Below are 24861 nucleotides of genomic sequence, written 5' to 3'. Positions count from 1 at the left end.
ATGGAAAAAATCAATGCAAGTTCTGAAGGGTACTTCATTCTTCTGGGTTTTTCTAAGTGGCCTCACCTGGAAGTAGTTCTTTTTGTGGTGATCTTGATATTCTACTTGGCAACACTGACAGGAAATCTCTTCATTATCATCCTGTCACACTTAGATTCACACCTACATACGCCCATGTACTTCTTCCTGTCGAATCTCTCAGCCCTGGATATCTGCTACACTACTAGTTCTGTCCCTCAGCTGCTATTCAACCTCTGGAGCCCAAAGAAGACAATATCTTATGCTGGTTGTATGTTCCAACTCTATTTTGTCCTTGCTTTGGGTACCACAGAGTGTGTTCTTTTGGTGGTGATGTCCTATGACCGCTATGCAGCTGTGTGCAAACCCTTGCGTTACTCTGTCCTCATGAATCCCCGTGTGTGTCATATGCTAGCAGCAACCTCCTGGATATGTGGCTTTTTGGACTCAGCACTTCATTCTCTCCTCACTTTCTGGGTACCTCTGTGTGGAAATCACCAAATAGATCACTTCTTTTGTGAAGTCCCGGCACTGCTCCAGTTATCCTGTGTGGACACGAGAGCTAATGAGATGACTCTACTGGTTGCAAGCTCTCTTTTTGTTCTCATCCCGCTCATTCTTATTTTCACTTCCTATGGTGCTATTGCTCAAGCTGTCCTAAAGATGCACTCAAACACGGGATTTCAGAAAGCATTTGGAACCTGTGGAGCCCATCTTATGGTTGTATGCCTTTTTTTCATTCCAGCCATGTGCATTTATCTTCAGCCTCCAACAAAAAATTCTCAAGATCAAGCCAAGTTCATTGCCCTCTTCTATACCGTCGTCACACCTAGCCTGAACCCTCTCATCTATACTCTAAGAAACAAAGATGTCAGAGGGGCAGTAAGGAGGCTAATGAGTCAGTAGTATCCTGAGTACTAGTGACAATAGCAGTGTGATGGTACATTTCTTCCCCAAGGTTCCGCAGTTCACCCATTCATTGTCCAACCACTTTTCTACTCAAGCAGTGAGACTTTTTTTTATAAGTTCTCACAGACTCACAGAGTATTATGGTGGATATAAATAAACTTTATCTGCCTAAGACAACTTTTTTGAACATAAATTTGTTAAAAGTCAGATTTTTAAAAGCATCAGTCTTATCCTCAGATTATAACTCTAATGAATACAAATCTGATCAGTCTTATATGTGACTTGCTGTATTTGTCGATGAAAGATCTGTTTTTAATAATATAAAATCTTTGTAGTGTATCTTTTAACCTTTTAGTTTCTATGCAGAATATTTTTTATGTTTTACCTTTTGTTTAAGGCATAATTAAATGTGTGATACATTTTCCCCTTCATAAACAAGTGTCAGAAGAAATTTTGCTCCATGTTTTTGATATTCTACTGTAAGAATGAATATAAATTCATGAATTTATAGCAAGCATATCTGAAATACATGAAGATTTACTCTTACACATGAGTTTCTGTGATGCAACATGTAGCAGTATTATATAAGGCTGATCATTGTACTATTGTCAATAAGTTGTTTTTTAAAGATAATTTTCCTCAATTTTATAGTGTGTTTTTCTCCTATTTTCACTTTTTAAAATATATAGACCTTTTCTATCTGAATAGATTTTTTTCCTTTGGGATATTGCATAAATATAACATATATGGTACTGAATATCAGAAACATTTGTACAATTGTCTCCTTAAACATATAGTCTTGTAACCTAAAACAGTAACCAACGTTATCTTAGAGAGAAAAACATAATTTATTTGTACTTTTCAAGCCAGTAACATGAATAGCTTGCTATTTTTCATAGTTATGAATTATTCACTTGCTAAGTAAGAAGATTAAAGGGAAAATTATGAGTGTGTTGTCTATGTATAAACTTCAGTGACAAAATTTGGGCATGAAATTTTTTTTCTGTTTCTTGGGGTCCATTGTTAATGCTAACCTCAGAAGTATCTACTACTCTGTAACTGCAGCAGAAGTGACATCATCTCCTTTCAGTCCTATAAGAATGTGAAGCATACCACACCAAATGCACACAGTTGCCACTTCACGGAGAGACTGGTACTACTGTTGTTCTGATTAAAAGAACAGTTATGTGTCTAGAGATGCCCGTCTGCTTACTTTTATTTTCAAGTCAACCACATACATCTTTATTAAAGAACTTGTCTAGCATGAGATAGACTGGGGAGGGTGAGATGAGTGAGAAACAGAGGGAGAGGGGAAGACAAAGAGAGGAAGAGTGGAAAAAAGAGAAAGAGAAGAACAGACTGCAAATCCAATCAGAATGCCATTGCTTACTCCCATGATACTTGTGCCACTATTGCACCAGTGGAGACTTCTTGCCAGGCAGGAAGTTATTTTATCTCACAGGAGCCATAGCTGGACAAGATTTGTGATTATTTCTTCCAGCACAATAAAATCTATAAGGTAGGGATGAAGCTTCCAGATCAATACAGGTTTTGTTACTCTGCGTTCTATGACTTAAATATGTGATGTCTTCAGCAATAGTGTCTTACCATCAAGATCTGGAAGGTAAATAAGATCAATGTCTATAGGTAGTAATAGTTTAGGAATTATGGGATCTTACTTGCCTATGCCTCCAATAGAGGTAATTCATTCTTGACAGTAGACTTTTTAATTTGTTAATCTGTAATGACTTACCAGAGCATTGTTGCTCTATTATAGGATAACTACTTTTAACACACACACACACACACACACACACACACACACACAAATTATGCACTTATATAATTTAGGAAGTTCTGAAGAGGTGGTTTTTTATGTGACCATTTGAGCTCTTTAGTATTAGTTATTCCTCCATATATTCCTTTTACCTCAGTCCCTATATTTGACCTTTCTTGTTCCATTATTTTAGTTCCCCCCTTTGTATCACTGCATTTTCTTTTCCATCCCTTAAAAATTTTGTCATATGCCAATCAGGGAGTTAACAAAAGGTTAAAAAGGTTAAATACAAATGACTGAGAAGTATGTTTAAATTCTTCAATGGATCCCAGCATACTCAGTACCAGGAAACCTGTAGACACTGTATGTAGCACAGATACAGTTTTACCCAAATCCTATACCTGTTTGCTGGGGAAACCAACCTCCTCTTGATCTATCTCCTTCCCTCTGTGACTCTTCAGATAACCCTAGGGACCTTCTCATCATCACAAGTAACCCAAAGTTCCAGAACCCTGCCAGTTGTCCAACTTGAGGCCTCCAGTTGCTTTATCTTTTTTTGAGACTCAAGATCAAGTCAGACAAAATTCACAAAATGGAGGGAGGGGCAAGAAGAACATTTATTTACTGTTGGTGGGAGTGAACACTAGCATAGCCACTATGGAAATCACTGTTGACAATTCTCAAAAAGCCAGAAATATAGATATCATATGATTCAGGTATACATTCATCCAAGTTCATTGCTGATACATGCAGAATAGTCAGGAAATGGAAACACCCTTGATGTGGGAGTGTCTTCTGTTTTGTGTTGATTTCATTGGTTAATAAAGAAGCTGCCTTGGCCATTGGATAGGCCAGCCCTTAGGTGGGTGGAGTAGACGTTCAGAACAGAATTCTGGGAGGAAGAAGGAAGTGAGGCAATTGCCATGCCTCTCTTCTCTGGGTCAGATGCCATGGATCCAGCCACCAGGTCAGACATGCTGAATTTTTCCAGGTAAGCTACCAACTTGTGGTGCTACACACATTAATAGAAATGGGTTGATCAAGATGTGAGAGTTAGCCAATAAGAGGCTGAAACTAATGGGCCAGGCAGTATTTAAATGAATACAATTTGTGTGTTGTTATTTCAGGTGTAAAGCTAACCATGCAGGAGATGGGCGGGACGAAAAGCAGGCCTGCTCGCCTCATCACTACACATCCTAGTGATCATCAGGAATTGATGGATGGATAATAAAATCATAGAAGATGAAAATAATGAAATATTATTCAGGTGTTAAGAAAAATATTTTTTTTAAATTTCACAGATAAATGGATGGAGCTGGAAACAATCATTCTGAGTGATGTAACAGAGACTCAGAAAGACAAACATTACATGTTTCCTCTTTTTTTCTGGTTGGTAAATTTGAATCTTTATATATGTATACCCATTTGGACTGCTCACATACATCTGAGTTTATATTTCTGATAAAACAGCTAAATCTATTACCAACCAGTCTACTCTGTCTCCAAGCCTATTTCTCCCTTTCTGTCCTAGAATGGAAATGACCTAGAAGCTAGAAAATTCACTTTCAATCTCCTTTCAATAAATATGGGAAGTGATTTAGTGTTTGATTTATTCCTCACTTTGCCTTTATACCATTTACACCAAAGTTTTCTCTGAAACTACCTTGTCCTGTTTGTAGTTGACTTTTTTTTGAACAGTTCGATCAAAGTCATATGGTAGGTTCCAAAACAGCTTCCCTTATTGTTGATCTATTGTCAGTATTTTATGCTAAATATGGTAGGAATATTAAACTTAAAACTACTCTTAATATCTTTGAACCATCATGTACTGTGGAAACCTTATAATTTGAGATATGTAAAAGAGCACCATTTCTCTTCATTTAAATGTTCCAACACTCATGGTATAGTCAATACAATTATATAAATTTTGGATGGCTATACTTCTGTATAAATAAAATAATTTATTCCAGACAGTCATTATATCTATTATCACACAGAAATTATTGCAGTGAGAAATTTAAGATCTACGATTAGATTTTTGAAGTATACCATACACTAGTTCTAATTATCAGCAGGCTATACAGTAAGTTTCTTGAGCTTACTTTTCCATTGGACTGAAACTCTGTATTCTTTTTTTTAAATTTCTCCATTTCATGATAGGACCCCAACCCTGAGCCCACTTTTCCTACTGACTAATCCATTGGCCATAGCAGTGCAGCTACCTAATATAAAATTCAGAAGAAATGAGGGTTAAAGAGATGAATTAGCAGTTAAAATCACTTGCTGCTCTTCCAAAGGACCCAAGTTCAGTTTCCACTACTCAACTTTTTATGCTCATAGCAGTTTGTTACACCAGGTCCAAGGTACCTGACATATCTTGCATTTTCCTCTAGTGTTTAGCTCTTTATTATTCACCAGGTTTAATTATTCACAAATGAATCTAATACCACACAATTATATAATTCATCAATTCGTTATGATGAAGTTTAACCAATTTCTTGATAAAGTTTAGATTTTCAGGGTTATTCCTAGAATTGTCTTACCTATTTAAACTGTTATTGATTTAGATTTTGAATGTAATTACATGAATGTTACATATCTTTAAAAACTCATGTTGTGTAAAAACAAGCAAGTTCTATTTCAGTTTGAAGTTCAAATTACTGACTCTTTCATGTTTTTAAAAGGCATTCCATCTTCTTACAGGTAAATGCACAGAATTGGCTCCAGATCTCATTACATATTACATTCTTATTTGTCTGATCCAAATATTCAAAAGAAATCTTAAAAATCTAACATGTTTTCATCATTTATTCTACTCTTTATATAATTTATTGATAAATTCCTCAATTCCTCATAATGCATATTGTGCACTTATCTTTAAGAAAAATTAACAATTCATTTTGTAAGCATTGAGACAAATAAATTCTATGGCCTAACAAAATAGTTTATGAAAAGCAATTTCTGCTTTATTCTGTATAACACCTTGTCCCTCAAGAAACTGAGAAAACCTAAAGAGAGTGCACAGGCAAATGGAAGGAGTTTTCTCAAACTGTCCCTGCTACTGCTACCAACAAGATTGGTTGGACCCATGAAGTGGCTGTTTTCAATTCCAGCTTTTTGTGGCTTGTGGCATGGCAGCTCAGTGACAGAGCAGATCATGCTTCTAGGTCTCTCTTATTATTAAACTTGAAATTCCTGCAGCTGGAAAATTGTGGCTTTTCCATACAACATGTGACTGCTGCCATTTTGACTGAGGCCAGGTGACCTTACCACCATTTTAAAGGTGTGTGTGCCCCCACCACCGGGTGTCACCTTTTTATTATAAAAAAGAGATGGGAATGTAATGATCTGTCCAGTCTCTTTAAAAGAAAAGCCACACCCACTCCCTGTCTGCTCAGGCAAGCTGATCTTTCACTTCCAGCCTGCATCCCTTCCTTTTCTGTCTACTTCTCAAAGAGGCAGCTTCTGCCTCTCTCCACTACTCCCCTTTCTTTCTCCTTCTCTATCTTTCTGTGCCTCTTTGATCTTTTCCCCTTCTTCCTTCCCCCTCCATAACCCACAAAATAAATATCCAACCTCACTCTGCATTGTGTGCCTATCCATGTCTGTCTCTCGCTCACCTCTGCGTGTCTCCCTACCTGGAACCAGCCACCTTTGGAGACTTGCTGTGTGGTCTCATGGCATTCCCATCTGTCTGTTTCTCCTCATGGTCTCATGTGCCATCCCTGCCTGGGACTGGTTGCTCTCAGGATCCCTGCCCATTGGCTGCCTCTGCTTGGGGACCTGCAGCATGGTCTCATGGCCCACTACAGCCACTTGGGACCTACAGCATTTTTATTAATACATTACATCTACTAGCCACAGCCTCTATTGCTACTAAGTGGGTGAAAAGAATGAAGGGAGTATGGCATTTGACCTAGCAATGGCTTAGTTTCTGGCAGTCCATACACATGGTCTGTGCCCAGCTAAGTCTGACCCAGGCTGTGCTGTGTTGCCAGGAAAGGCAGCCAGGAAAGTTTAAAGAGCTTTAACTCCCACAGTCAGTGCACAGAGTTGGTCAATGGAAATGACTAGAGGCTATTTGGCCCAAGAGACAAAGAGCCTGTAATGTATAAATCTATGACTTTTAACAGAAGAAAGGATTCAGGGATTCTCCCAATTTTATGATTACAAGATTTAAAATGAAAAACCAAGGATAATAAAAATTGGCATGGTTATAGTCCCCCTAAGCTTATGAACGTGACCACAGTAATGGCAGACACCTGCGAACCTGAACTAAATTTGCCAGCCAGTCATGGTCTGTGGCAGGACCACTGAAGGTGGCCTGTGACCTGCCCAGATGGAGCAGACTGACTGCCTGGTACTAAGTACCCAGACAGGGTGACCAAGTGTCAGAGGGAGCTTGGCTTGCACTCCACTGCAGGGCCAAGCTTCAAGTTCAGATCCCAGTTTCCAAGCCTGACAGCAAAGCTGCAAATAAAGTTGCCTCAGGGAACTGCAGTTTCAGGCCAGTCAAGGGTCTGTGAAAATGTAAATCAGCAAGTTAAATCTGCCATCTAGGCAGACGTGCAACTTGGATTAGAAAGATAGTTTTCAAACTTTTAATAAAATATCCAATGGTAAGACCCTTATTTAAAATATCCTATGGAAGACCTTTACCCACTAAGTGAAATTCTTAAAGCGACAGTGAGCCAAATTCCAGTAAACAATTTATAGAAGCTTCTGGACAGGTACTCTCCCAGGTAGAGTATGCTACACAGAAAGAATAGGTACATTATATTAATTATGATATGCCTTGGCAAGTGTTATGCACCCATCCATATTGCTTGATACAACGCAAGATTAACCAAAGCCTGCATGATTGTAAAGAACACAAATGACAAGAAATGTTTTGAAAGAACATAGAGAAAAAGAAAGACGAGCCCTGTATAGTAAATGACTTATATGCAAAGCCTCTAATTTGTCAACTATTTTGTTTGATGTCTACAAAATTTCTCTTTAAACTGAAAATGTTTGTGAGAGCTTAGCTAATGCTCCCTTTACATCTTTATTCCTTAGGGTATAGATGAAGGGGTTCAGAGTAGGAGTCACTACTCCATAGAAAAGAGCCATGAATTTGGGTTGGTCTTTTGTAATAGAGGAGGGTGGCTGAAGATACATGCTGATGCCTGGGCCATAGAATAAGAGAACTACTATGAGATGAGAGGAGCATGTCCCAAAGGCCTTTTTCCTTCCCTCTGATGATTTGATTTTCAGAACAGAATGTCCAATACAAGCATAGGAGGCAAGAATTAAGCACAAGGGAACAGCTAAGAAAAATATGCATATCACAAAGAGAGCAAGCTCATTAGTCTCTTTTTCACCACAGGCAGTTTTTATCAGAACTGGAATCTCACATAACAAGTGATCCAGTTTATTGTGTCCACACAGCGGCAATTGCAGTGTCACAGTGGCCTCTGAGACAGCATAGGTAATTCCTGTTAGCCACACAGTGGACACTAACAGGAGGCAGGTACGCTGATTCATGATAAGGGTGTAGTGCAGAGGTTTGCAGATGGCAACATAGCGGTCAAAGGACATAAGAGCCAGGAGGACACACTCTGTGCCCCCCATTGTGTGGAAGAAATAAAGCTGTACTACACACCTCATGTAGCTGATGGTCTTTGTTGATCCTCCAAGGTTGGTTAGCATCTGAGGCACAATGCTTGTGGTGTAGCACATGTCCAGAAAGGAGAGATTGGTGAGGAAGAAATACATGGGACTGTGGAGATGGGGGTCGAATATGGACACCAGAATGATGGCAATGTTTCCCAACATGGCCAGTGGATATGTTACCAGTAGAATGATGAAGAGAGGGATTTCCAGCCAGGGATGGTCTGCAAAGCCAAGCAGAATGAATTCTTCTGGGTGACTTTTATTGATGATTGTCATTCTTTGCAGTCTGATTCACCTATGGTAAAGAAGTATCAAGAAAGTTAGTATTATAGGAATAGCAAAGATATGTGACTTGTTGGTTGGGATTATTAAAGAGAAGGTTGGCATTCTTTGGTTGAAATAACATATCAGAGATCTTAGCAAATAATTCGTTTAGTATAGAGCCTTCTGCCAAATCTAGAGAGCATGAGTTTTATCTTCACTACTCAGGTAAAATACTGTCAAAGAAAATACATCACTATAAAACCAGCTGTAGTTAAGAAAATATTGGAATATTGGTTATTTTCTGGGGCTTGCTGACCAACTAGTGTAGCTAAATTAATAAAATCTTGGAGGCATAGTCTAAAAACATAAGGTAGTAATCAAATTCAAAAAAAGCTTGACATGGGCTATGGATTTAATATGTACAACACACCCACAGCACACAAACATGTATGCACACGCACACATACATATATAGCATCTACATGCACACAAATAACATATACAATCTCAAAACTGGCTACTTAGCTTCTATTTATAATACTAAATTTTAAGGAGAATTTCTGATTATCTGAAAGTTCATGTGGAATAAAGCTGGGGAGCTAATTAAAACAGCACTGCTAAAGGAATTATAGAAACATATCAACATGTCTAAGAATCAGTCAGAGAATTTGGTATGAAGATGTCCAGAGATAACTAGAGAATTTGATTCAAAGAGCTCTGAGCTCTGAATACGAAAGGTTGTACTCGCCTATGCTGAATCATCAAATCTTCTGTATGTTGAATTAGGATATTTGAAGATCTAAAGAAACCTCCTCTATGCACTTGAGATTGTACCAAATAGTTTATAAATACCGATATATACTTTTTAAAATATTTGTACAGTTATCAACAGCCCTCTATTTTATTGGCCAAATGAGTTAAGCCACAATTACAGTGTTGCTATCTTTGGCATTTATGTGTTTTATTATATAACTATATTGCAAGTTTCAGCATTCAATAATTCATGTCAAATTATAGTTTTTTCATATAGCAGAGATACTTATTTCAGTTTAAATAATACTTTTTCCATTTATTTTACAAACCAACCAGTTTCCCCTCCCTCTTCTCTTTCTATCACCCCCCATTTTGCATCTACTCCCTCCCCAAACATTCTTCCTCCACCTCCATTCAGAAAGAGTCAGACCTCCCAAGGATTCCACAAAGATTGGCACATCAAGTTCAGGCAAAACCAGCTTCTCCCCTTACGTTGAATTGGGGTCAGGTAATCCAGCATGAGAAACAGGTTGCAAAAATCCAGTTAACCACCAGGAAGAGGTCCTGTTCTCCCTGTTAGAAGCTTTACTAGGAGACCAAATTAGGAGATTGGTTTACCAATTACTGGATAGAATATGTAGAGATGTTTATCAATTGAACTCAAAACTTTTTCTGGTATAAAAATTTGGTCAGTTATTGGGGATGTATTATATTTTGTTAGTCACACTGGTATTGTGAATATAGTTTTCAACTCCAACAGTCTTTTCCAGCAGGTATTTTAATTCAGACAAAGTGACATTCAAATCCCAGTAATTTTTTTTCCTGGGTTTTATGTTTTGCCTTACATTTTAGCTAAAGTGAGTGTTAACACAACAAAGTCAAGGAGCAAAGTAAAATAATGCTTGAAAAATACACATTTTATTTATTAGTGTTTCATAAAAAGTTATCTTTGAAAAGATTAATTTTCAAACATGAAGTTAAGATAGCATTCCATTGACCAAATCTGAGTTACTCTACCAATTGGCAGTTTTGTAGCAGACTAATTTCTTATAATTCAAAGCAGATGCCACAGCCTTCATTTCATTGAAGGCTCACAGTTACCTTGTTAGGCTCTATAAGAGGCACTCTGATATGAATCAGGTTCTTCGACTATCCACTATTCTAAGTCAGATGCATACATTATATCGGAAAGCAAAAAAAAACCCATCTATTTTTAACACATATTTATAAAATTATTTTGTGTGTATGGGTGTTTTGCCTGTATATATGTCTGTGCATCGTGTGTGTGTTTGGTGCCCACAGAGACCAGAAGAGGGCAAAGGATTCCTGTAACTGGAATTAATGATGACTTTGACCCTCCATGTGAATGCTGGAAATAGAACTCAGCTCCTGTAGAAGAGCAGTCAATATTCTTAACTGCTGAGTCATCTATCCAGGCTCTCCAACAACTTCTTAGTGATTTCCTTGTCATAATTACTTTAGCGAGCTTTCCCATTCTTAAAATTCTTTACCTGCTGTCCCCAATTACTATGAGCAGAAGATTGTTTTTCTTATGTTAAGATAGTTTCAGTTGCGTGTTCTGTTAGTTTCATAAGAACTACGGATAACCTAGATATCAAAAAATTATCTGTGCCTAAAATATAGTCACATAGCATCAGATTATAAATAAACATGTATGGACTCCACAAACAGCACCCAACACTGTGGGTGTGATGCATATATCAAGTGTTATACAGCTTCTGTAGTGACTGTATGTAGATAAGAACCTCTAATATCTGATGATATCTTAGACTAAATACTTATTTCATGTGAATCTCTGTATTGTTGATAAGATACAAAATAAGCATTTTATCAACTATTATGATAATAAATTAAGCATTTCCAAAAATGTAACCTAAGCAATTACTGAATGCTGTTTACTTAACATGGCTATACTCATAGTATTGAAGCACAAGTGAACTGTTAGTTTTTAAAGAGAAATTTAATTTAGTCTCTAAAAATTCTTCTATAATTAAATTCATCTACCTCTCATATTCATATGTACTTTCCTTCCCATATAACTTCTCCTGAGACGAATGTGGCTTTCCATCCGGTACATCATCCAGTAAATGGTCTATCTACCAAATGTCCTACGGAAGCATTAATACTTCAGTCAGGTAGTCAGCATCTGAGGAATATCGTGTTTATCATAACTTAAGGACTTTTTACGTTCAGTGATAGACTGAGAAAGAAATGAATTATAAATCGAAGTCAAGCTTTTCCTAGAGCCACTGAAATAGATACGGCCAAAGCTTACAAAAGGCTTTTTGAAATGATGCTGTCTTTCCAGTGCAGTTATTAGACACTGCAACCCAACTTTCCACATTTCCTGGGGATGCATGCCTGTCAGTACAGGTATCTCTTTTCCTACCTTATTTTGATGAACACCCTTTATTTGGTAAAAAGTAATTATAAAGAAAGACACTTGAATTTTTTCTTTGCAGAAGACAGACTCTAACGAAGGTTAGAGTTTAAGATTTGTTTCAGAATTCTTAGGTTGTCAGTTCATAAAAAGGTGCCAAAATGGAGGGAAAGTTCAAGTTAGGAAGACGATGAAAGAAAATACCAAGATGGCTTTTAAATTATCATCTTTTCTTGCTGTTTCTGAGACTCCTGGGAATTGTTTCCACAGATAACTCATTCACCCTTTTCCAGAGTGACTAGACAGAGACAGTTTCTGGGGAAAGAGTTCTCTGAGGACATGCTTCACAAGCACAATTATTTACCTGCCATGCTGAGGATAGGGACCAAGTCTGTTGCGGTGGGATGGAATTTCTAACAAACAGATTCCATTTTCCAACATACTGAACACCAGCTAAAATGTATATAATTATAGATGAGTTTTTAAAAATCAGGTATTATGAGCAATTTAAATGAGAATATTTTGATATATTACCTTTATCAATGATACATATATGATTTTAAGATTTATTTGTTCGTAGTATAATAATACAGGATAATAAAATTCATGATAACAGCAAAAGTAATATGCAATGAAAAATGCAGTTTCCATTATAAATAACCTAGGAATAGCAAAAAATCTTTTAAATATTTAGTATTTTATCACAATAAAAAGGCAATAATGAGAATAATCTACCAACTTCTTACTAATTAATACCTAGTATATATTCTTATATTCAGTCATTACAGTTTTCTCATATATGCTATACATCAGGTTTACATATGTGCTTCTAGAAACTTATGTACAATCAATGTATCTAACTCTAATAACTGTATTCACTCTGTCCTCACAGCAACATAATGAAGTCAGTGTTATTTGGAATATTTCTATATGCATTATAAGCTCTGAATAATCCAAGTGCACATCAATGGGGGAAATAATTCCAAACACTCTAAAGAACAGGCACAATTAGAGGTGCTTCTCTTTGTCCACCTATACCATAGGCCTTCCTCTACACAGTCACTGATATCCGGGTGCATCTTTTTCATTACACAGATGTTGAGTGTTCTATGTTCCTTTCCAATAGACCCCAACCCTCTGGTATTTCTTCCATGGCTGGGCCTCTTAAGACTGTTCAGAAAGCATTATTTTGAGTGAGGAAACCCATACACAGAAAGACAATTATCTCATGTACTCATAGGTGGTTTTTAAACATAAAGCAAAGAAAACCAGCCTACAAACCACAATCTCAGAGAACTTAGACAATAATGAGGACCCTAAGAGAGACTTACCTAGATCTAATCTACATGAGAAGTTGAAAAAGACAAGATCTCCTGAGTAAATTTAGAGCATGGGGACCTTGGGGGAGGGTTGAAGGGGGAAGGGACAGACAGGGAGGGGAGCAGAAAAAATGTAGAGCTCAATAAAAATCAATAAAAGATAAAAATAAAAAAAGACTGTTCAGAGAAAGAGTAGAGAGTGAAAGCAAAGCCAATTTTTGAGTGTTTACAAACAGAAACTCTGGTGACACATGTTCACAGATCCTGTAGTGGCTATGCCCTCACATTATGCTCTACCAGCCTTTATAGAATGTTTTGTTTCTTCAAAGCGTATTTGTTACTTCAAACTATGTGTTGAGAATAGTCTTACAGTTAGTGCTAGGTCCATGATAATTCATTATTGATATTTTAAAATATTTCCCATATCTTTTAAAATATTTCCATTGCTAAATTTTCCCCCAATTCCCATTTAACATAGACCATCTATGGCCACAGATTCATATGTGACAACACATTAAATAGGTATCAAGACCAACTAGAGAGGTGTTGGTTGCCACTATGGTGTGTGTGCTACTATTTCTCTGTAGACATAAATTTCTGTCCTGCCTTATCCTGCAGCTGTTCAGTCCCAAAGAAACTCTCAGAGACTTATATTAACTATAAATTGTTTGGCCTGTTAGCTCAGGATCATTATTGTCTAGCTCTTCCAACTTAAATTAGACCTTATTTCTTACCTATGTTTAGACACGTGACTTGGTACCTTTTCTCAGTACTAAATTCTCATCTTGCTTTCTCTGGGTCTGGGTGGTAACAGCAGACTGAGCCTTTCCTCTTCCCAGAATTATCCTAGTCTGGTCACCTAACCTACACTTCCTGCCTGGATAATGGGCAATCAGCATTCAATAAACTAATACAAGTGACAAATCTTTACAGAGTAAAAGAGCATTATCCCACATTATTTATCCCTCAATATTTCTTTCGTGCCATGCTGGTTATTTTTGTGCTTCATAGGGACCATTGTTGGATGTGACCACTGATTGTTTTGCTTCCTTGGAAGATCTTCATGGAGCTTTCTGGAACCATGAAAGTTGGTCTTCAGAAATAGGGACTTTCCTTCTACCCCTGCACTGTAAAGGAGGTCAACAACAGTAGCCTTTCTTATTTTGGGAGTCTGTTGGGAAACTCTGACCAGCAACTCAAAGGCAGTTTTCCATTATTGGTGTGAGGTTGTTCTTATATAGTCTGTGATCCTTATAGGGTGAACTGCCAACCCAGACAAGAAGATTTCATTTAAACTAAATATGTGCATGCGTGTGTATGTGCTCACACACATGCACACACATACACACACATGCGCACACACATGCACACATAACTAGGTATAGAGGGAAACTATGTCTGGTACTAAAACCAATTTAACTACCTAGGACTTGTAAGGTCATCAGTTTTGGAGGAGAATCTACAACTCTCGCATTACTAAACTAGCATTACCCCTAATTACATTAAAAATATCAATCTTTTATATAGGTATGGACTGGGTAATTTTGTTAACTTCTTATAATCTAGAATCATTTGAGAGGAAGAAACTTCAACTGAGAAAATGCTTCCATAAGATCCATCTGTAGGGTATTTTCCAAATTAATGATTTACACAGGAGGTCATAGCTCAATATGGGTGGTGCCACCCCTGGGCTGGTGATTGTGGGTTCTATAACAATGATGATAAGCAATACAGTAAGCAGCACACCTCTGGCCTTTGCATCAGCTCCTGCCTCCAGGTTCATGTTCTATTTGTGCTCATGTCCTGTCTTCCTTCAATGATGGGAAACAATGTGAAAATATAAGCCATATAAACTCTTTCTTCTCCAACATGTTTCATTGTAGCAATAGTAACCTTAACTGATATAATGCACATATAAACGTAGTTCTTATTCTTTGGCAAAGAAACTTTTTTTCTGAACCAGAGAACATTATAGAAATCAAAGTGTATCAAAATGCAGAGAGGGATATCACATGGTCCCAGTTCCATCTATACATCTGTAACAAGATTCTTGTACCTATGGGTCAGGTAGCATTATAGAAGATGTCACAGAAAACTTGAAAAAGTTGAAAGAACAGGAAGTTTGCTATGATATGGTATCTTCTAGAAAATTCAGAAAGGATACATCCATACAGTCTCACCAACATGATTGCCTAAAACAAGACCAAAGGACATGCTGTAATGGGGGAAGCTCAAAAAGTCTAAAACCTAGACAGCAAATTATATACAACAGGGGAATGCAAGCAAGAAAGAAGTAGTTTTCCTAAGGAAGTTTCCCCCAACTGACTAACCAATGCTGAGTAATCTCTTATGAGATCATATACATACAAATAACATTATATTGGTTTGTGTTTATATAATAAATAGGCCATGAATTTGAAAGTGTGCAAAGGGAGTGCATGGAGGGTTGGAGATGAAAAAGGGAGTAAGAAAATGATGCAATTGTATTAAATTTTTAAAATAAAACATCATAAAAATAAAATAAAAAAGATGAAGATCATTTTTGAGGTTAGGACTTCCAATTCGGTGTTTCAAAATTCAGTAAAGAGAATGTTTGTGGAAAAATCAAAAGGTAAGAAAAGTCAATCAATCTTACATTATGTTACATGGTGAATGATTATGAACAATGCTTAGGAATCATTCCCAATGACTTACCATATATGTGCATTTCTTCCATTCATGAACTCTTAGGTATTTCCAGGCTGTGGCTTTGCTATGACTTATTTCACTTGAATTTAGAACTTCACAATTCCATGTGGGTCAGTATGATATCCATAGAATCAACACATACTGAAACTCATATGACTATGATTTTAAAGTTAGAGACTAATTTCTCTCTCTCTCTCTCTCTCTCTCTCTCTCTCTCTCTCTCTCTCTCTCTCTCTCTCTCTCCTCTCTCCCTAATGTGTGTGGCATGTGTGTGCACATATTGTGTAAGTATGAGCCTGAATCTGTAAACATGCTTGTGAAAATTGATAGATTACCTTGATGTATTCTTCTCTGCCTTATTTCCTTAAGACAGCAGTTCATTACCACACACTACTCCACACACACACATATACATAAAACTCGTAGGGCAGCAATCCCCCGATCCTCCAATTGTTGACCATGGTTAAAAACAATGTAAGTAACATGACATCTTGGGTAAGAACACATAAACAAAAAAGACAAGCCCTGTATAGTAAATGAGTTAAATGAAAAGCCTCTAATTTGTTAACTATTTTGTTTGATGTCTATAAAATTTCTCTTTGGACTAAAAATGTATCTGGATAGCTTACTTAAAGCTCCCTTTACATCTTTATTCCTTAGGGTATAGATGAAGGGGTTCAGAGTAGGAGTCACTACTCCATAGAAAAGAGCCATGAATTTGGGTTGGTCTTTTGTAATAGAGGAGGGTGGCTGAAGATACATGCTAATGGCTGGGCCATAGAATAAGAGAACTACTATGAGATGAGAGGAGCATGTCCCAAAGGCCTTTTTCCTTCCCTCTGAAGATTTGATTTTAAACACAGCATGTCCAATACAAGCATAGGAGGCAAGAATTAAGCACAAGGGAACAGCTAAGATAAATATGCATACCACAGAGAGAGCAAGCTCATTAGTCTCTTTTTCACCACAGGCAGTTTTTATCAGAACTGGAATCTCACACACCAAGTGATCCAGCTTGTTGTGTCCACACAGCGGCAATTGCAGTGTCACAGTGGCCTCTGAGACAGCATAGGTAATTCCTGTTAGCCACACAGTGGACACTAACAGGAGGCAGGTACGCTGATTCATGATAAGGGTGTAGTGCAGAGGTTTGCAGATGGCAACATAGCGGTCAAAGGACATAAGAGCCAGGAGGACACACTCTGTGCCCCCCATTGTGTGGAAGAAATAAAGCTGTACTACACACCTCATGTAGCTGATGGTCTTTGTTGATCCTCCAAGGTTGGTTAGCATCTGAGGCACAATGCTTGTGGTGTAGCACATGTCCAGAAAGGAGAGATTGGTGAGGAAGAAATACATGGGACTGTGGAGATGGGGGTCGAATATGGACACCAGAATGATGGCAATGTTTCCCAACATGGCCAGTGGATATGTTACCAGTAGAATGATGAAGAGAGGGAGTTCCAGCCAAGGACGGTCTGCAAAGCCAAGCAGAATGAATTCTTCTGGGTGACTTTTATTGATGATTGTCATTCTTTGCAGTATGATTCACCTATGGTAAAGAAGTATCAAGAAAGTTAGTATTATAGGAATAGCAAAGATATGTGACTTGTTGGTTGGGACTATCAAAGACAGGGTTGGTATTCTGTGGTTGAAATAACATGGCAGGAGTGCTTCACAGATAAATGAGTCAGAATAAATCATTCTGCCAAAGCAAGAGGACATAAGTTCTATATCCAGTACTCAGGTAAAGTGCTGGCAATGGGAACAGATCAATATAATACCAGCTCAGCTTAAGAAAACATTGGTTATTTTTCTAGGGCTTGCTGGCTGGCTAGTGTAGCTGAATTCATAAGTTCCAAGCTTAGCTGAAGGCACAGTATCAAAACATAAAGTAGTAATCATATGTAGAGAAAACTTGAAATGGACTCTGGATTTTATATGTACAACACACCCACAGCATGCATAATGTCTGCATATCTACACACTATACATATAGCTTCTACATGCACAAAAATAACATAATCATCTAAAAAACTTGTTATTTATCATCTATTTATTATACTAAATTTTAAAGGGAATTTCTGATTATCTGAAAGTACATGTGGCGTAAAGCTGAGGAGGTAATTATAACAGCAGTGCTAAAGGCATTATAGAAACATATGAACATGTCCAGAGGTAGCCAGAGAATTTGATAAGAAGAGCTCTGAACTCTGACAATGAATGGTTGAACTCTCCTAAGCTGATTGATCAAATCTTCTGTTTGAGGACTGAGGATATTTGATATTTAAACAAGCCTCTTTTGTGTACTTGAGATTGAGTCAAACAGTTTAAGCACTGTTATATTTATTCTTCATATTAGCACAGTTACTAACAGCCCCCTATTTTATTAACCAAATGAATTAAACCACAATTACAGTGTTATTATTTTTTGGTATTTATGTGTTTAGTTTTATAACTATTTAGTGAAAGTTTTAGATTCAATAATTCATGATCAATTATAGCTAATTTATCCATGTTGCAGAGACAATTTCTTTTTCATTCAAGTAACACCTTTTCCAATTATTTTATAAACCAGCCAGTTTCCCCTTCCTCCTTCCCTCCTGTCTTTTCCCATTTTCCATCTACTCCCCTCACCATGTACTTCTCCATCTCCATTCCAAAAAGAGTCAGGCCTCCCAAGGACTTACACAAAGCTTGGCACATCAAAGTTGAGGCAGGACTCAGCTTCTCCCCTTACATGGACATGAGGCAGGTAATACAGCACAAGTAACAGGTTACCAAAAGTCAGTTAACCATCAGGGAGAGGTCCTGCTCTCTCTGTTGGAAGCTTCACTAAGAGAACATCAGTTATTTGTTAGAGTATGTAGAGATACTTCTTTATCAATGAGCTCAATGCTTTTTTTCTAGTATAAAAATTTGGTCAATTATCAGGGATGCATTACTTTCTGTTAGTCACGCTGGTATTGTGAATATAGTTTCCAACTCCAGAAATGTTCTTCAGCAGGTATCTTACTTCAGACAAAGAGGCATTAAAATCCTAGCAATTCTATGTTTCCTGGATTTATTTCTTGCCTTTCTTTGCAGCTAAAGTAAATGGCAATACAATAAAATCGAGGAACAGAGTAAAACAATGCTTGAAAAATACACATTTTATTTATTAGTGTTTCATAAAAAGTCATCCCTGAAAAAATGAAAACTCAAACATGATGTTAACATTACATTCCACTGGCCAAATCTGAATTACTCTACAAATCAGCATCTTAAGAGCAGACTAATTTGTTATAGTTAGAAGCAGATGCACAGCCCTCATTGCACTGAAGGCTCACCCACTTTGTGAGGTTTTATAAGCGGCCATCCAGACTAAGATATGAATCATGTTCTTTGACTATCTGCTATCCTAGGTAAGATGCCTACATTAAAAACAGAAAGCAAAAAACTTCCATGTAGTAAAATAATCATTCCAAAACTTCTGTTTTTCAACACAAATTAAAAAATATTTTATATAAAGGCATGTTTCCCCTGTATAGATATCTGTGCACCAGAACAGTGTTTGGTGCCCACAGAGACCGAAAGAGGGCAAAGGATTTCTGGAACTGGAATTAATGATGATTTTGAGCCTCCGTGTTAATGCTGGAAATAGAACCCAGCTCCTGTAGAAGAGCAGTCAGTATTCTTAACTGCTGAGTCATCTATCCAGTCTCTCCAACAACTTTCTAGTGAGCGCTTGTCATAATCACTGTAGCAAGCTTTTTCAACTCTTAGAATCCTTTAGCACCTGTTCTCAAATGCTATGGAACAGAAGATCTCATTTGTATATTTTAACATACCAGGAACTTGTTCTGTTAGTTTTCTAAGAACTATGGATTAACCTAGACATCAAGAATTAACAGTGCCTAAAATATAGTTGCAAATTGGCAGATTATAAATCAGCATTAAAGACTTCACAGAAAATACCTGACGCTAGGGTATGGTGCATGTGGATGCTGCATACTTCTGATCTGACTATATTTAGAAAAGCACCTCTAATATCACAGATATTGTAGACTAGACTCTTATTTCATGTGAAAAAGTTGTAGAAGAAATATGAAATAAGAGTTTTGTATCATGATTGTAAAATAAGTATTTTTAAAAATGTAACATGTATATTACTGAATACTATTTATTTAACATGGCTATATTAATAGTTTTGAAACATATGTGAACCATTAGTTTTACAAAGAGTAATTTTAAATTTGGTCTCTATAAATTCTTTCATAATAAAGTTAATATAACACTCATTTTAATGTGTACTCTACCTTTCCCTTCCTATTTCTGCTGAGATGAATGAGACTTCCCTTCTAGTACATTTATCTTTATTCTTATGTCTGTGCACTTTTGGATTATTTTAGTTATTTTGGGGATATATTATGTACAGCTCTTGAATTCAATGACTTTGATTTTCTTTTTATCTTTTTCTTTATTTTTCTCTCATAAAATACATCTTGATGATGGCTTCCACTCCCTCCTCTCCTACCAGTCCACCCAACACATCTCTCTCCCCCAGATCAGCTGCTTCTTTGTTTTACCTTTAGAAAAGAGCAGGCCTTCCAGTGATACCAACCAAACATGACATTATAAGACTCAGTAAGACTCTAAGAGACATAAACCCTTATGCCAAGGATGGATGAGGTAACCCAGAATGAGGGAAAGGGTCTCAGTAAAAGACAAGAGGGTCAGAGACACCCCCACTTCCACTGTTAGGAGTCCAACAAAAAATGGATGAAACTAAATCAAACCATCCTGACACAACCGAGACCCAGAAAATCAAACATTGTATGTACTCATTTATAAGCAGATATTAACTCTTAAGTAAAGAATAAGCATAATGCAATCCATAGACCCAGAGAAGTTAGATAAAGAGGACAAGTCTGGGGTGTATCAAGGATCTCCCTGGGAAAAGTTCATTTAGATTTTGTGGGTGGACTGGGGCAGGTGGGGATGGAAACAGGAGAGAGATTTGCTGTATACATCTAAGAGAGTTTAAAATCATTGATAAATTACAGCATGATTTTCTGTTGCCATGCTGTCCATATTTCTGCTTGCATTTTCATATTAGCATAACATATTCATATTCAGTTTGATATTGCACAGAATTTCATTTATATTTACAGTTCTTTTGGGGTTTGGATGTTGCAAAAAAAAAGCCATGTTTATTTTGAAAACACCCTTCATTAAAATCAGAGACTAAAGCATTGGATTAAACATGAAAAAATTAATAGTGTTTTGAACATGTTTTATGAGGTCAGATGACTGACAAAAGCATTAATACTTCACTAAGGTAATCAACACCCATAGTACTTATGAAAACTGAACAGCTTCTAAGTTTGGTTTCAGTGATAGACTCAGAAAGAAATGAGTTACAAATTAAAGTCTAGCTGTTCATAGAGCAACTGAAAGACATACACCAAAGCTTATAAATGACTTTAGAATGAAGCTGTCACTTCTGTGTAGCAATTAGACACTGCAGCCCAATTTTCTACATTTCTTGGGAGAGCCTGCTTGTTAATACAAGTGTCTCTTTACTTACCGTATTTTGATGAGCACACTTTATTTGCTAAAAAGTGATTATAAAGGAAGGTATTTGACTTTTTCCTTTTCAAAAGCAAAGATACTCTAATGAACGTGGGAGTTTTGTTTCAGAACTCTCAGGTTTTCAGTTCATACAAAGGTGCCAAAGTGGAGGGAAAGTTCAAGTTAGGAAGACAATGAAAGAAAACACCAAGAAGGCTTTTAAGTTATCATCGTTCTTTGTTATTTCTGAGACTCTTGGGAATTGTTTCCATAGACAACTCATTTACCATTTTCCTGAGTGACAAGACAGAGACAGTTCCTTGGGAAAGAATTCTCTGAGGACATGCTTCACACAAACACAATTAGTTACCACTTCCTGAGGCTTGGAGCCAATCTGTCTCAGTGGGAATGCATTTTAAAAGAGTTTTCTCCATTTCCCAACTCACTGAATATGAGCTAAAATCTATACAATTTAAGATGAGCTTGTATGAATCAGGTTTTTTTGGGGAATTAAGAATTTTTTGATATATCACCTTTTTAAAGATATCATATAACAATAAAGTATAATAAAAATGATGAGAATAACAAAAATAATGTGTAAAGAAAATATAGTATCCACTATGAGTATTCTGGAAATACTCAAAATCTTCTAAATATTTAATATTTTATCACAATAAAAAGGCAGTGATGAGAAAGTAATGTGCCTACTGCTTACTGAGTAATACCTACTATATACTCTTACATTCACTTGTTACAGTTTTCTCACATAGCCCATGCAGAAGTTTTAGATTTCTTCCTCGTAGATTCATATACAACCAATGTATCTAATTCTAATAACCATATTCACTCTGACCTTGCAGCAACATTAGGAAATCTGTGTTAGTGGGAATATTTCAGTGTGTATTATAAGCATTTAATAATCCAAATGTACATTAATTTGAGAAGTAAATGCAAACACTTTGAAAAACAGGTACAAGTAGAGGTGTTTCTCTTTTCCCACCAATTCCATAGTCCTTCTAAACAAAGTTACTGATATCTGAGTACCACTTTTTCGCTGCACTTGTGCTGGGTGTTTATGTTCCTTTTCTCTGTCCTCCAACCCTCTGGTATTTCTTCCACGGATGACTCTTAAGGATGTTAAGAGTAAGAGTAGACACTGAAATGACAGCTGATTTGGAGTATTGGGTAGTCTCTTGGGCAACCCTGACTAGCAGCTCAAAGGAAGCTTTTCATTCGTGGTGTGAGGTTGTTTAGATAGTATGTGATTCTTATAGGGAGAATTTTCAACCTAGAAAGAAAGATTTCATTTAAACTACATATGCACACACACACACACACACACTTTAGGTATACAAGGAAGCTATATGTTGTACTAGAATCAAGCCAACTTCCTGGGGCTTGTGAGGTCATCAATTTTAGAGGAGAATCTACAACTGCCACATTTTAAAACTAGAACCGTCTTTAATTACATTATAATTTATATATAATTTACATTATATATACTTTATATATGCCTGTGCTGGCTAATTTTATGTCAACTGTATAAAAGCTAGAGTTATCTGAGAGAAGGGAACCTCAATTGAGAAAATACCTCCTGGAGGCCACAGCTCACTGTGGGTGGTACAATCCCTGGGCTGGTGGTTCTGGGTTCTATAAGAAAGCAGACTGAGCAGGTGATGATGAGCAAGGCAGTAAGCAGCACCCTTTATGGTCTTTGCATCAGCTCCTGCCTCCAGATTTCTGACCTGTTTGAGTTCTTGCCATGGTTTCCTTCAATGGTGGACTACAATATGAGAGTATAAGCCAAATAAACCATTTTTTTTCTCAACTTGTTTCTGGCCATGGTGTTTCATCATAGCAATAGTAACCCTAACAAGACAATGCACGTATCTTTGTTGTGAGAGGGGACGTCATCTTCTAGAATTACTTCCAACTATCATAAGGGTGATGTCCTTTTGATGGAATCCTGTGAAAGTAAGATGATAATTAGGTTCCAAGATTTCTGTCTGGTATCTCTGGGTATTTGGTAGGATTTTTCTGAGGCTCCTATTTGGAGTTCCAGCCAGAACATTGTAAAAAAGGGCACCATATCAGCTAACCAAGTTGGAACAATCTTGAGCAGCTGGTACCTAAAACAGGTCTTATAGTAGCGCTGTCAGGATCATGACGTCATATCAACCAGGTGGAGTTGTTTTGGGGCCCGATCTTCTTCCTGGAAACTTCAAAGATCACTGAAGGAAAATTCATTGTTCATTGTGGAAAACTTAAACATTACTTATACACACACACACACACACACACATATATACATACATATATATATTCAATGAAAGGTACAATAGAGACAAAAAATGGGTATAAAGAAAAATATTTTTTTTCTAAATTATTTTTTCTTTCTGCCCCATATCATGACTCCTGACATGAGACAGAAACTCTGAGTTCTTATTTTAACAGCATGCTTGGATTTAAAGAAGGACAGTGACAGTGTCTAACTCCAAAGACAGCTTTGATTTTTAAGTGAATCATGATTAATATTTAAGTTTATGGTTTTGAGATTCTCACCCTCAAATGACATGTCCTCATTAGTCATAATTCTTTTTGCTTGGTGATCCTATTTGGATAATTGTCTTTTCCTCTTTAGGCATTTAGATGTCCAGGGTCTCTTGGCCTTTTGAAGATGAGTATTTTCCTGCAAAGATAAGAAAAGAATCCTGCCCCAACCCTACTGACCACCTCTATGGTTGTCACCAATGAGCTGTCATTTCTCTTTCAAGAGGTTTCTCCTTTTCAAGCCAAATCTTTATTAATTTTGATGAAACCCATAGTTTTTCTTCTCCTGTGGAAACAAAAGCAAAACCCCTTCTTCAATGTAGCACATCTTCTTTTATTATTTGCAGATGATATGACAGTGTACATAAGTGACCCTAAAAACTCTACCAAAGACCTCCTACAGCTGAAAAATACCTTCAGTGATGTGGCAGGATACAAGATCAATTCAAAAAAATCAGTAGCCCTCCTATACACAAAGGATAGAGAAGCAGAGAGGGAAATCAGAGAACCTTCACCTTTCACTATAGCTACAAACAGCATAAAATATCTTGGAGGTAAAACTAACCAAGGAAGTGAAAGATCTATTTGATGAGAACTTTAAGGCGTTGAAGAAAGAAATTTAAAAGAACACCAGAGACCAGGAGAGACATCACTGGGCCCAGCCTGTTCGGGCTCTAGGACCGAATTCGAATCGGCAGGGCAAACGGGAGAGTGCTAGCTCCTTTGTCCCCACTAGCCTGCCTGCAGCAAGCTAGGTAGGTCCTTTGTTTACGAGATACGGCAAGGAGTTCCGGTCCAGGCACCAGGAGAGACATCACTGGGGTGAGTGAGTTTCTGACCGCGGCAGCAGCCCGGGACAGGGAATGCAGACACCCCCTCCTACACTTCCTGGTCATCCTCAGGGGCTACTCTGCCCGATACTTCCTCTCTCTTTCTATCCCCCCCAGCTGGCATCCACAACCCTACCCCCCCCC

The 24861-nt window shown here is 37.3% G+C and overlaps 3 protein-coding genes across 3 annotated transcripts; 1 reads left to right on the top strand and 2 right to left on the bottom strand.

Moving 5' to 3' along the window:
- On the top strand, window positions 1-5888 carry LOC126513632 (olfactory receptor 2J3-like). Its single transcript, XM_050162114.1, has 2 exons — window positions 1-916; window positions 5854-5888. Exons 1-2 carry the CDS (start codon window positions 1-3, stop codon window positions 5886-5888), a joined length of 951 nt encoding a protein of 316 aa, XP_050018071.1.
- Window positions 5889-7702: 1814 nt separating this feature from the next.
- LOC126513631 (olfactory receptor 2B11-like) lies at window positions 7703-8635 on the bottom strand. Its single transcript, XM_050162113.1, has one exon. The coding sequence runs from the start codon at window positions 8633-8635 to the stop codon at window positions 7703-7705; it is 933 nt and encodes a 310-aa protein (XP_050018070.1).
- A 7713-nt stretch (window positions 8636-16348) lies between these two features.
- On the bottom strand, window positions 16349-17317 carry LOC126513649 (olfactory receptor 2B11-like). The gene has a single exon (XM_050162134.1). It carries the CDS (start codon window positions 17315-17317, stop codon window positions 16349-16351), a length of 969 nt encoding a protein of 322 aa, XP_050018091.1.
- Between the last annotated feature and the right edge of the window lie 7544 nt (window positions 17318-24861).

Source organism: Alexandromys fortis, unplaced genomic scaffold, assembly GCF_014885135.2.
Source record: "Alexandromys fortis isolate MF-2015 unplaced genomic scaffold, M_Fortis_MF-2015_v1.1 scaffold_128, whole genome shotgun sequence".
Classification (NCBI taxonomy): Eukaryota; Metazoa; Chordata; class Mammalia; order Rodentia; family Cricetidae; genus Alexandromys; species Alexandromys fortis.
The sequence above is the reverse complement of the archived record's forward strand: the minus strand, read 5'-3'. Positions and strand labels throughout refer to the sequence as shown.